This window comes from Mobula birostris, chromosome 4 (assembly GCF_030028105.1).
Source record: "Mobula birostris isolate sMobBir1 chromosome 4, sMobBir1.hap1, whole genome shotgun sequence".
In the NCBI taxonomy this organism is placed as follows: domain Eukaryota; kingdom Metazoa; phylum Chordata; class Chondrichthyes; order Myliobatiformes; family Myliobatidae; genus Mobula; species Mobula birostris.
Window position 1 is genome coordinate 84,572,748 of NC_092373.1, and position 12,898 is coordinate 84,585,645.

Here is a 12,898-nt window from a genome sequence, read left to right on the forward strand (position 1 = left end):
TACGAACTGACTTTTAAGCACGTTGCTTGGGAAACTAACCGAGAAATGTTTCAAAATTAGGTTGGTGCCTCATGCAGAATGTGCATGGTTTCTGCAATTTTCTTTGGAAGTATTTACTTTTTTTTGGTGTTCAAGGAACTTACAGGTGTAACTGATATCTGGCAGTTGGCATACCTGCAGAAAATATTCAGGTAAAGACTTGGCTACAGTCAGAACTTTAAAATAAGTGAAAGACGCTGAAAACCATTGGAATTCTGGATACAAGCAAGCACAAATCTTTGGAACTGTGAACTTACATTAATCTGCACAAAATGAATATATCTAAATGTGAAAATTGTGATGCTTCCAATGTGATGTCTCTTCTGGCGGAAGAAGTGGCTACAGTGCAGTACTCCATAAATGTGTCCCACACTGCAGAACTCCGTGCCTTACGTAACCTGGCCCAGAAATCATTTCTTACTATGTCTCAGCAGGGAATGAATGGTTTGGACATTCTTCTTGTAATCTGTCTTTTTGCCTCACTGCTGGCCACTCCCTTGGTCCTGACGGCCATCTTTTCAAACAGCAGTCTTCGTCGGGAGACCAGGTACCTTCTGCTTGCCAACACTATGACGAATGATTTAATCTATTCAATACTGAACACCTTTGTTGCTATCCTTAATACAGTGAGAGCTGCAATGCCCAAAGTAGTTTGTGAATTTATCTTGTTCCTGTTAACTGTGGCATATTCGAATGGAATTCTAACAATCACTGCTATGGTGGTGGACACTTATGTGGCCATTGGCTGGCCTCTTCACTATCCGCTACTTTTATCCCGTTCTAGAGCAATCAAGATCATTGCTTGCATATGAGTTATCTCTGTCAGCCTTTCTTCTATCTTGCTCATAATAATGCTGTGGACACAGGACGATCCATTTTCCTTGTTCACAGTGTGTGTGGCACCCTTGGTGCTTTTGTCTTCTCCATTTGGAACATTTTTGTTAAAATGTTCATTTGGCATTGTATTTCTTTATTTTCTAACATGCATAGTACTAATATCAAGTTTCTATATATTGTTATACTGCAAAACAAAGACATTGGGGATATGGGTGAACAACTCAAGGGTAAAACAGACCTATCTCATCCATTCAATGCTGTTACTTCTTTATTTCTCTCCTCTGGCTGTGCTGGTAGTCGGGGTAGTGATTTATGGAATGCACCCAGCTGAGACCCAGGAAGCAATCTGGATCATTGTGTCAGTAAATGATATTCTGATGTTACCAAAGGCCGTGAGCCCCTATGTTTACGGGCTGAGATATCGAGAGATTACAAACATAATCCAATCATTCTTCACTCTGAAGTCAAAAACTCAAGTAAGGCCACTGTGAAGTAATTTGAGCAGAAAGGTTTGTAGCTGCGATGCACTTGGTTTTTCCTTTGTCCTCCTTATGTTACCCTGATCAGGGTTTTGCACAAGTAATGCCCACTCTGCATTGTATAATGCACAGTACTTGGACCATGGCAGAGGCTGTCTGACGGATGCCCTAGAATCTAGAGTAGAGACAGGCTAGTCAGCTCGCCAGGTTTATCATCGTGGCACCCACACCTCAAAAGTGTCTAAGTTATTATTGTGCAATTAAATCTTCAAATATTTAAAATTAAAAACACAATCGTTACATTGCCCAATCAGTACTTCTGATTTCTGACAGCTTCTCTTTTGAGTTGTAGTCCCTTTAAGTTAAAGGTCTACGGCAGATAGTTTTGAAAATCAGATTGCGATGGACAGCTATCGCCCACACTGGAGTCCATTCATTACAACAGGAACAGCCTGTTGTGAAGTATCAGTATCTGAGCAGGGAGGCGCAACTTTCAACATTCACCTGCATGTTTTGGTGGTTGAATCTCTGTAACTAGATGCTGAAGAGACTCATTGTGTTGGGGAGCTGCTTGGTGTTTCTGAAGCGTTTGCAAAGTTTTGGGTGAGGAACAGCCATTGTTTATTTTTATATGGGATGACATTCACATTGGGGAAGGTGAGTGTTTTTCAGAGGAGCTTAAACCTTAGATATGCAATGAATGAAAGAGCATTTCCTTTAGGGGTGAAAAGTTAAGTCTGTGTCTCCCCAGTAGAAATAAAGTCTGCATCCCAAATTGCAGCCACTTATCCTGGGGTCTTATAATGGCAGCCAAATTGTCTGTTTGAATCGGGAGACATTATTGTTGAATGCAAATCAATACTCCTACTATGTATGTACTAAGTGGACTGTGATCCATTGAAACAGACTCAGTGAAAACCTCTTAGAATCACAGGAGATACTCACTATGGTAAATGGAGCATACCTCTACAGGAATAAAGTGTACAGCATTAACTCAGGCTCTGTGTCCCCAAGATTATGCTCGCCTAACATGCTTAGACTATGGGGAACATGTTTGCAATAGAATATTATTAAAGCCCAGCCTGCAAAATAGATTTAAAACCAAATGCTGAGAATAAAATCTTGAGCAGCTTAGATAGCATCGGTGGGAAAAGAAACTACTAATATTTCAAGTCCAGGAGTTTTCATTAAAACTGTTGAATTCACTGTCACTTTCCTCCTGTGATGGCAGTGTTGAAGAAGTTATACTCTGTTCTCCAGCAGTAGTTCCGATTTCCTGTTTTTGTTTTTATTTCAGATTTTCAACACTTGGAGCTAGAGTGATCTCCATTTATTGCAAATTCGACTCCTGACAAGAAGGCAAAAGGGCGGGGGGGGGTGTGGGTGGGTGCAGATGCTGGAACAGATTCTTAGCAGGACTGTGCAAGACTATAGCAGATAACCTTCCTGTTATCTCTTTGTCTCTCTTTCTCTCATTGATTTTGTTCGAGAACTTTGTTTTCCTGTCTTGAGATTTTTAGTCCAATTCCATGCTCTTCTTATGTTTGTGGCTTTGTTTCCTGTTGTTGGGAGTAAACTCTCTGCAATGCTCATCAAAATGACAACTATATGCTCAGGGAAAGCCTGCCTCAGTCCATTCCTTCAGCAAGGAATGTGCAGTTAGAATCAGAATCAGGTTTAATATCACTGGCAAAAGTCGTGAAATTTTTTGCACTGCGGCAGTAATACATTGCAATACATAATAATAAAAAGCTATAAATTACAGTGGTGTGTATATTTGTGTATATATAAATATGATGGTGCTGGCTGAGTTTGCAACTTTCTGCAGCTCTTTCTGATCCTGTGCAGTCTGCCATAAATTACAGACTGCACCTGCTCCTCTTCCCAACAGAATTTTGAAAATAGAAACAAAACAATAAAAATGATTCACAATTGTTCATAGTATTCTATTTTTCCCTATCAAGGTTTCTTTGTTGTGCGAATGGTTAGTCATCAAACATTCCGTTCTTAATCAGTATGTGTCCGCGTGGTAGGCAAACAATTGTAGTCATCAGGCTATCATGAGTGTGATTTTTGTAATATGAAGCAAGAAGTGCCCAGAACAAACTTTAACAACTTGCGTGAAGTTTAAAACAGAACTGTAATTCATTCCAGGTTATTTCCTGGGTGATTTATGAGCAAAGTCATTGAAAGCTACAGGGTAGTATTTACAGATAAAGAACAGCTTGAGGATGAACTGTGGGCACGAATGATCATGTGTACAATGTCAAACAGAAGTATTTATGAATAGATATAATCAATTATGTGAAATATATGTAAGGTAGAGAAAACAGAGATCATTTGTACAACAGTTTAAAGTTTTTTACATATCTTTAATTTCAGAGAATGTCTTATTGTTTATTATTTGTAGTGTTTGTACACATTATTTTATATGTTGTATGATTTTTTTAATAAATGTTTCAGAAGAACTCTGGGCTGTGGTGATCTGTGAGCCTTGACTAGGATTTTTTTTTAACTTGGATAAATTCAGGTTGAACCCAGTGGACAGGTATGAAACCACCTACAGTACGGAGCACGATCTGGAACTCAGTAAATCTGAATGGTTGCTCATCAGAATCAGGTTTATTATCACTGCCATGTGTCGCGAAATCTGTTAGCTTAGCAGCAGCAGTTCAATGTAATATATAATATAGAAGAAGAAAAAGAATAAAATAATAATAATAAATAAGTAAATCAATTACAGTATATGTGTATTGAATAGATTAAAATCATGCAAAAAAACACAAATAATATATATTAAAATAGTGAGGTAGTGTTCACGGGTTCAATATCTATTTAGGAATTGGATGGCGGAGGGGAAGAAGCTGTTCTTGAATCACTGAGTGTGTGCCTTCAGGCTTCTGTATCTCCTGCCTGATGGTAACAGTGAGAAAAGGGCATGCCCTGGGTGCTGGGGGTCCTTAATAATGGATGCTGCCTTTCTGAGACACCGCTCCTTGAAGATGTCTTGGGTACTTTGTAGGCTACTGCCCAAGATGGAGCTGACTAGATTTACAACCTTCTGCAGCTTCTTTCGGTCCTGCGCAGTAGCCCCCCCCCCCCCCCCCCCATACCAGACAGTGATGCAGAATGCTCTCCACGGTACATCTATAAAAGTTGTTGAATGTTTTTGTTACCATACCAAATCTCTTCAAACTCCTAATGAAGTATAGACGCTGTCTTGCCTTCTTTAAAACTGCATTGATATGTTGGGACCAGAGATCTTGACACCCAGGAACATGAAACTGCTCACTCTCTCCACCTCTGATCCCTCTATGTGGATTGGTACGTGTTCCTTCGTCTTGCCCTTCCTGAAGTCCACAATCAGCTCTTTCATCTTACTGACATTGAGTGCCAGGTTGTTGCTGCAACACCACTCCACCAGTTGGCATATCTCACTCCTGTACACCCTCTCGTCTCCATCTGAGATTCTACCAACAATCATCAGCAAATTTATAGATGGAATTTGAGCTATGCCTAGTCACACATTCATGGGTATATAGAGAGTAGAGCAGTGGGCTAAGCACACACCCCTGAGGTGCACCAGTGTTGATTGTCAGTGAGGAGGAGATATTATCATTAATCCACACAGATTGTGGTCTTCCGGTTAGGAAGTTGAGGATCCAATTGCAGAGGGAGGTGCAGAGGGAGGTACAGAGGCCCGGTTTCTGTAACTTCTCCATCAGGATTGTGGGAATGATGGTATTAAATGCTGAGCTATAGTCGGTGAACAGCATCCTGACGCAGGTGTTTGTGTTGTCCAGGTGGTCTAAGGCTGCGTGAAGGCCGCATTGAACTCATTCTGAGCTATAGACTTTTGACAAGTGGAGCCCACTGCCTGGATTCCCCACTTGGAATCCCCGTTCCCCCGCATTTACCTGAATCAGATCTGAAAGTTTGAACGTGCAGGCTGAAGGCATCCCGAACATGTCCTGTGGTGCCAGAAGTTCGTGTCGAGTTCAATTACAGAATGCACTGACAAAGTTTCAGGCTCTGATCTGTCACCAGCTTTGCGATTTCGTCTCTGTATACACAGTATATGAAGATCAAAGCACATTGGAGCACTGTGCTTAATTATTTCAATTGCTTTAAGAACATAAGACATAGGAGCAGTATATGGCCATTTTGCCCATTGAGTCTGCTCTGCTATCATGGCAGATTTATTATCCCTCTCAACCCCATTCTCCTGCCTTCTCCCCGTAACCTTCGACATCCTAACAAATCAAGAACCTATCAATCTCCCATTTAAGTATACCCAAATGACTTGGCCTCCAGAGCCCTCTGTGACAAGAATTACTCAATTTTATCACCCCCTGTCTTACGAAATTCCTCCTCACCTCTGTTCCAAATGGACACCCCTCTATTCTGAGGCTGGTATTGGAGTCCTCCACTATAGAAAACATCCTCTCCACATCCACTCCATCTAGGCCTTTCAATATTCAATAGGTTTCAATGAGATTCCCTCTCATTCTTCTAAACTCCAGCAAATTCAGGCCCAGAACCATCAGGCACTCCTCATACATTAACCCTTTCATTCCTGGAATCATTCTTGTGAACTTCCTCTAGACTCTCTCCAATGCCAACATAATACTCCATGTGGTCTGACCAATGCCTTATAAGGCTTCAGCATTATATCCTCGCTGTAATGTTCTAGTCTTAAACCATGGATACTCATAGATGGTGGATTACACAATCTTACTAAAAAATAATTGGTGATGAATTCATTTTCAGTAATTAATAAATAAAAGGCACTAGGCAACACAGGGCATCATGATTGTGTAGTGGTTAGCTAAATTAATGACTGAAATCCATTTAACAACTTAAACTACAAAGGATTCAAGTTTTTAATGTTTCTTTCCAGAGCTATTAAGTTGCTTTGTAATTCTTTCTTGCTAAATAGTTAATGAAGAATCCAGTTCCTAGTCGTGTATGAAAATGATTTATTGGTTACAAATAGGTCATCTGTATTCTGATGCAAAAACAAATAAATAATTGAATATAATGAAAATTATTTAGCATTTCAATTGCAAAGCATTGACAGACACTGTCACACAACTAAATGGGCAGTAAACATTAAACAGGTTATTTGAAGTATCAGCTTGAAAAATCAGCTTTAACAGATACTGAGCATAACCACCCAGTAATAACCAAAAATGTGGCTATAGTTTGGGTAAACTGATTTAATATCAATTCCTTAAATTACAGACTCAAAGCTTTTAAGAACCAATTCATGAATGTGTGTGTGTGTGTCCATGTGTAAGATAGAGAGAGATGCACATATGTAAACAAAAGAGACATCTGCATCTGTGAGCGAGAGACTAACTGTGTGTGAGAGAGCTATGTGCAAGCGTCAATGAGAGGATTCCTCTGTCTCTTATATTTTGGTAATGGTTAAAAAAAATCCAAGAGGACCACCACTTGTCGTGGTTTGGGGGTTTTTGTGCCTCAATGAACCAGAAAGCTATGTGTTGGCTGGAGTCAGGGCTTTACGTTTTGGCTCTTGGTAGAGTTGCCCATGCCAACAAGGTCAAAGGGTAGAGGGCAGACTAAAAGTGGTCCACCCATCCTCTGGGTTTGGGGGTTCAGCTCAGGCTAACAACACTGACAGGTGAAACAAAATTGTTATGGAAACTATACGAAGAATCCTTCTGCATATGAGTGCAATGGTGTTCCTGAGTCTCCACCAGGGACTTGCATGACTGACAGTAGTAAAAACCGAAAGAAAGCTACTGACTCGATGAACACTGCCAGACATGGAGGACTGTCATTGCTGCCCTAAACACCAGCGGCATTACAGGCAGTAAGTAACGGGAAAGAAAAGGCAATCACCTAAACGAGTGAAGTGTGGAAGAACCTTAGCGTTCTAGTGCATGAATCACAAAAACGTCGCCGGCAGGTCCAACAAATAGTTAAGAAGGCATTTTGGCCTTTATTGCCAATGGACTGGAGTTTACGAACAGGGAGGTTTTGTTACAGTTGAATATGGTGTTGGTAAGCCTGCACCTGGAATACTATGCACATCTCTGGCCCTCTTAAATAAAAAAGGACATAGTAACATTGGAGGCATTTTTCAAAGGAGATTCACCAGACTAATTCCCGGGATGAAAAGGTGTTCATATCATGAGACAGTTTCAGCCTTTATTCCTGGGAGTTTAAGAAATGATGATGATCTTATTGAAGCACACATGATTCTAAGCAGGCTAGACAGGTAGCTGTTGGGTTGATTCCACGAGTGGGACAGATACAAACAAGATATCATACTGACAAAATAAGGGAATGGTCATATAAAATTGAGGTGCATAAAAATTTCATCTTTTAGGGAAAAGTGAATTTTTGGAATCATCTACCACAGACAATGCCATGTCATAAAATATTTGAAATATCATGCAACTGAGGGTCAAGGGATAGTAGAGGAATTGAGGCCAGCATACTCAGCCATAGTAATATTGAATGATGGGGCAGGGGTTGAAGAGTCGTGTGGCCTACTACTGCACCTATTTTCCTGTGTCTTTCTTGTGAATGAGAGAGCAAGATGTTCATGTGTATGTGCGTGTGTGTGTGTGTGTGTGTGTGTGTGTGTGTGTGTGTGTGAGAGAGAGAGAGAGAGAGAGAGAGAGAGAGAGAGAGAGAGAGAGAGAGAGGTGCAAGTATAAGTGGGAGAGAAATCCAAGTGTGAGGGATACATATGTATGAAAGAGGTGCGCATGTATGAAACTGATGTGAATATGTGAAAGACACATGCGACAGCAAGAGAAATGTGCATGAGTTAGTGAGAGGGAAAGCTGTGCAAGTGAACGAGGCGAGCACATGTGTGTGAGAGTGTGTTTCAGTTGTGCTATGTTTCATAACTCCCAAACTTTAAATTAATAGAAAGCAAAACACGGACCAGGATAATTTGTGTGTTTTAGTTTCGTTTTTACGAGAGGCGATTGATAAGTTTGTGGCCTTAAGGTAGGAGGAGTCAATTTTAGAAAACCTAGCACATTTATTTTTCAATATAGTCCCCTCCTACATATACGCACTTAGTCTAACGGTCATGGAGCATACGGATTCCTTCTTTGTTGAAGCTGGTGTCTCGGACCTCCAGAAAGTGGGCCACAGCAGGGGTGATTGATAAGTTTGTGGCCTAAGGTAGAAGGAGATAAGTTATACAGCTCTCGTTACATGCACGTGCAGTTCAACTCTTTGAGTGATTATGCAGAAAGTTTGAAGTTAATAACTCACCTGCTTCTACCTTAGGCCATGAACTTATCAATCATCCCTGCTGTGGGCACTTTCTGGCGGTCCAAGACGCCAACTTCTACAAAGACCGCTCCACGACCGCTGGACGAAGTGTGTAAATGTAGGAGGGGACTATGTTGAAAAATAAATGTGTTAGGTTTCCTAAAATTGACTGCTTCTACCTTAGGCGACGAACCTATTAATCATCCCTCGTACTTTAAGCAAGGCACACATGTATGACATGGTGGTGTGATGATGTATGCTATTTTTACATATAACACACAATGATTTATTTAAATAAACAAAGAATGCTTAATCAAACAATATGTTTACAATATTACTCAAATATTAAATACACAACACTCCTCCCTGCTTAGCTATAAACTCCAACTCAATAGAGAATATAGAACATAAAACATAGAATAGTACAGAACATTACAGGCCCTTTGGCCCACAATGTTGTGCTGACCTTCAAACCCTGCCTCCCATATAACCTCCCACCTTAAATTCCTCCATATACCTGTCTAGTAGTCTCTTAAACTTACTAGTGTATCTGCCTCCACCACTGACTCAGGCAGTGCATTCCACGCACCAACCACTCTCTGAGTTAAAAACCTTCCTCTAATATCCCCCTTGAACTTCCCACCCCTTACTTTAAAGCCATGTCCTCTTGTATTGAGCAGTGGTACCCTGGGGAAGAGGTGTTTGCTATCCACTCTATCTATTCCTCTTATTATCTTGTACACCTCTATCATGTCTCCTCTCATCCTCCTTCTCTCCAAAGAGTAAAGCCCTAGCTCCCTTAATCTCTGATCAGAATTCATACTCTCTAAACTAGGCAGCATCCTGGTAAGTCTCCTCTGTACCCTTTCCAATGCTTCTACATCCTTCCTATGGTGAGGCAACCAGAACTGGACACAGTACTCCAAGTGTGGTCTAACCAGAGTTTTATAGAGCTGCATAATTACATCGGGACTCTTAAACTCTATCCCTCGACTTATGAAAGCTAACACCCCATAAGCTTTCTTAACTACCCTATCTACCTGTGAGGCAACTGAACTATCTACCTGTGAGGCATCTACCTGTGAGAATGCATCTCAACTTATATAAATATATACTGTATTATACAACTCTATAAAGACATCCACAGCATAGTAAATTTTAAATTGCCCCATTCAGGCCTAAAGATTTCAGCTCTGTGGAAGATTTCTTACTCTTGTGGCATAATGTCTTTCCTGACAAGGGAGGTCACTTTGTTGGGCAGATGAGAGTTGTGGCTGTGAAACAATCTCAGGTTCTGGGGCCTCCTCCGTGGTGTTTGTAGGAGATGATTATAGAAATGCAGGAAGCGGTTTTGACAGTTCTGGATACCTTTCTTCTGGATGTGTTGCCATCCCCAAGGGTGCATGACAAGCTTCACTGGATGATATAGATCATAATGTGTGAGTACAGTGTCTGACATCACCATTTCTTTTACCTTTTCGAAAATCACCTCACACTGCTTTGTCCATTGCCATTTCTTCCTGATCTGTAGTAATGAGTTCAAGATGTGGAACACAGTAGCCTGGTTTGGCAGGAACCTGTTATAGTGATTGACAAATCCTAAAAAGGACTGCAACTGTGCCATGTCCTTTGGCATTGAGGGTATCCATCACTGCTTGAATTTTCTCAGCGCACTTGTTTAATCCTTGTGCATCACAATAGGTGATGAGGTGATGCTTGGTCTAAAGAATTCACACTTGTTGCATGATGCTCTGAGTGCATAATCTTTTTTACACTGTCTTGAAATTTTGGAGATGTTCCTTGTCATCCTCACTAGTAATAACAATGTCATCCAGGTAACACTATGAGCCTGGGCAGCCTTGCAGTACTTGGTCCATTGCTTTCTGCCAGAATACAGGTGCAGATGCTACTCCAAAAATAAGCTTATTATAGTGATAAAGTCCTTTGTGAGTGTTTATGGTGAGAAAAACTTTCCATCTCCATCTGTAGTTAAGCCTCAGCTAGGTCCACTTTGCTGAAGTGTTTCCCTGCAGAAAGGTTTGCAAAGATAGCCTCTATCCCGGGCAGAGGGTATTGATTTCCTTTCAGTACTGGGTTAATGGTGACCTTAAAATCACCAGACATCCTGTCAGACCCATTCTTCTTGGCTACTGCCCATGGGCTCGACTCAACTTAGAAAAGAAATCCTTCAGCCTCCATGTGATCCAGCTCACTGGCTACTTCATTAAGGATTGTATAAGGAACCTGTTGGGCTTCACAAAACTTGGGTGCAACATTTTCATTTAGCACTATTTTACCCTTAATATGTTTGAGTTTTCCAATGTCATCCCTGAACACTACTGTGACATCATCCAGTACCTTTCTTAATTCGCTTCTAGTTGACTCTATTACAGGGAATGAGGCATGTAAGTAGTACGTGGATCTTCAATTAAGCTGCAGTTGTGTCAGCCAATTAAGCCCCCACAATACTGGCCCTCCTATTTTGACCACATATAAGCCCAAATTGGCTTGTTGGTTGTTGTATCTCACTGTTGCAAATGTCATTCCCACAGGAAGTAACTTTTCTCCAGCTCTTAGTTGGACATCTGCAGGCTTCAGTCCAGTATCTTTGAAATGCGCTCAAACCCATTTTGTAGAACGACTGTAACAACCAAGCCGGAGTCCAATTCCATCTTAATTAGTTTGTTGTTCACTTCTGGTGTAAGCCATGTTGTTAGTCTACTGTTAGTTTTCACATTGTAAATCCCATGGCTAATCAATCCTGTGCCATTCACTTCATTGTCAGATTTTACAACATCTGATGCAGATTAGTGCTTTTTTTAAAGCTGCAATTTGACTTTTTATCCTTTTCTTTTCCCTGTGCAGTTCATTTATTTTTGTCTGCCCAACATGCTCTTTGTATGTTTCTTACTTTGCTGCATTTTCTGCAAGTTTCGCCTTTAAACCTGCACGAATCTGCTGTAAGCGAACCCCTGCCACAACAGTAAAATAATCTGTTTGGCCAGGGTGTTTTCTGTTTAGATATAGCAATTTTGTTCACGCTCACTTTCATTCCTGACTTCAACTCAATTGCATCTCTCTCTGCTGTTTCCTTTGATATAGCTATTTTAACTGCTCTTTTAAATTTAAGTTGCACTTCAGTTAGGAGGCAGTTTAAATGTTTTGTTGTAAAATTCCACAAACTAAATGATATCTCAGTGCATCGTTAAGCCCACTACTGAACTGACAATGCTCACTCGACAACTTCTTCAATTCAGTCATGTAAACTGAAAGGAACTCCCCTTCCTTTTGATTCTGCTTATGAAGCCTAAAGCAATTAACAATGGGTTCGTTCTAAATATTCCTGCATTACTTTCACAGCGAAGCTAATTTTGGCTGATTTACTTCTGGTAAGATGGTGGTGCATGCAAACGCAGTGGCCTCTCAGGAGCCAACCAATGGTGCTTTGTTCTCTGTAAAACTTGTTTTTTACAAACCAAAGACTATTCTACTCCAAGAGCTTCAGGCACTGCAGGGCTAATCCATCAGTGAGCTGCTCGTTGATGCTCTTTTAAAAAAAAATTATCATTATTATCACCCGGTACTCACTGTTTATGAACTTGTGAATTCTTCCATTTTCTGCCTTTTTTTTTAAAACTCTAATTTCTCACTGCGCTTCAACGGGTAGGTAGTCGTCTCGGGTTCATTTCAAACTTCCTCATCACCATTGTTATCGTTTGTAACTCCAAAATATTAAACTAATTGAAAACAAAACACGGAGCCAGGATAACTCATGTACGTTACTTCCGCTTTTACTTTAAGCCATATGCGCATGTATCACGCAATGATGTATGCCATCCACACATTTTTACATATAACCCATAATTAATTATTTAAATGAACAAGAATGCTTAATCAAACAATATATTTACAATAATACTCAGATATTAAATACACAAGTTATGCATGTGTGGATATGTGAGAAAGAGAGATATACATGTATGTGATATGTACTAGTGAAGGATAGGTGAATAATGTTTTGTGTTCTGGAAACCTTGTCCTCATATTAATTACTTTCCTGTCATGTATGCAAGTTGCATCAGTGTTGAGTTGTGAACATCCTTCCAGCAAAGTTAATTGTTTTGTCCACTGGTTCCAAATAAATTTACCTTACACTACTGTGTTATCTGAGCTTGTTTCCCTCTAAGATTACTTGCAGTTAGATGACTCTTAGACTGTACCACTGACTGGTTAGTTCCTAAATTAGCCTCTAACCTCTGTCCTTAAAAAAGCTAGAAATT

General features: G+C 40.4%; 1 protein-coding gene across 1 annotated transcript; it reads left to right on the forward strand.

Annotated features, from left to right (window-relative positions):
• The first annotated feature begins 353 nt into the window (after window positions 1-353).
• On the forward strand, window positions 354-1,367 carry LOC140197041 (probable G-protein coupled receptor 148). The gene is given in 1 exon segment (XM_072256972.1): window positions 354-1,367. A coding segment is annotated over 1 exon segment (1,014 nt).
• The last annotated feature ends 11,531 nt before the right edge of the window (window positions 1,368-12,898 follow it).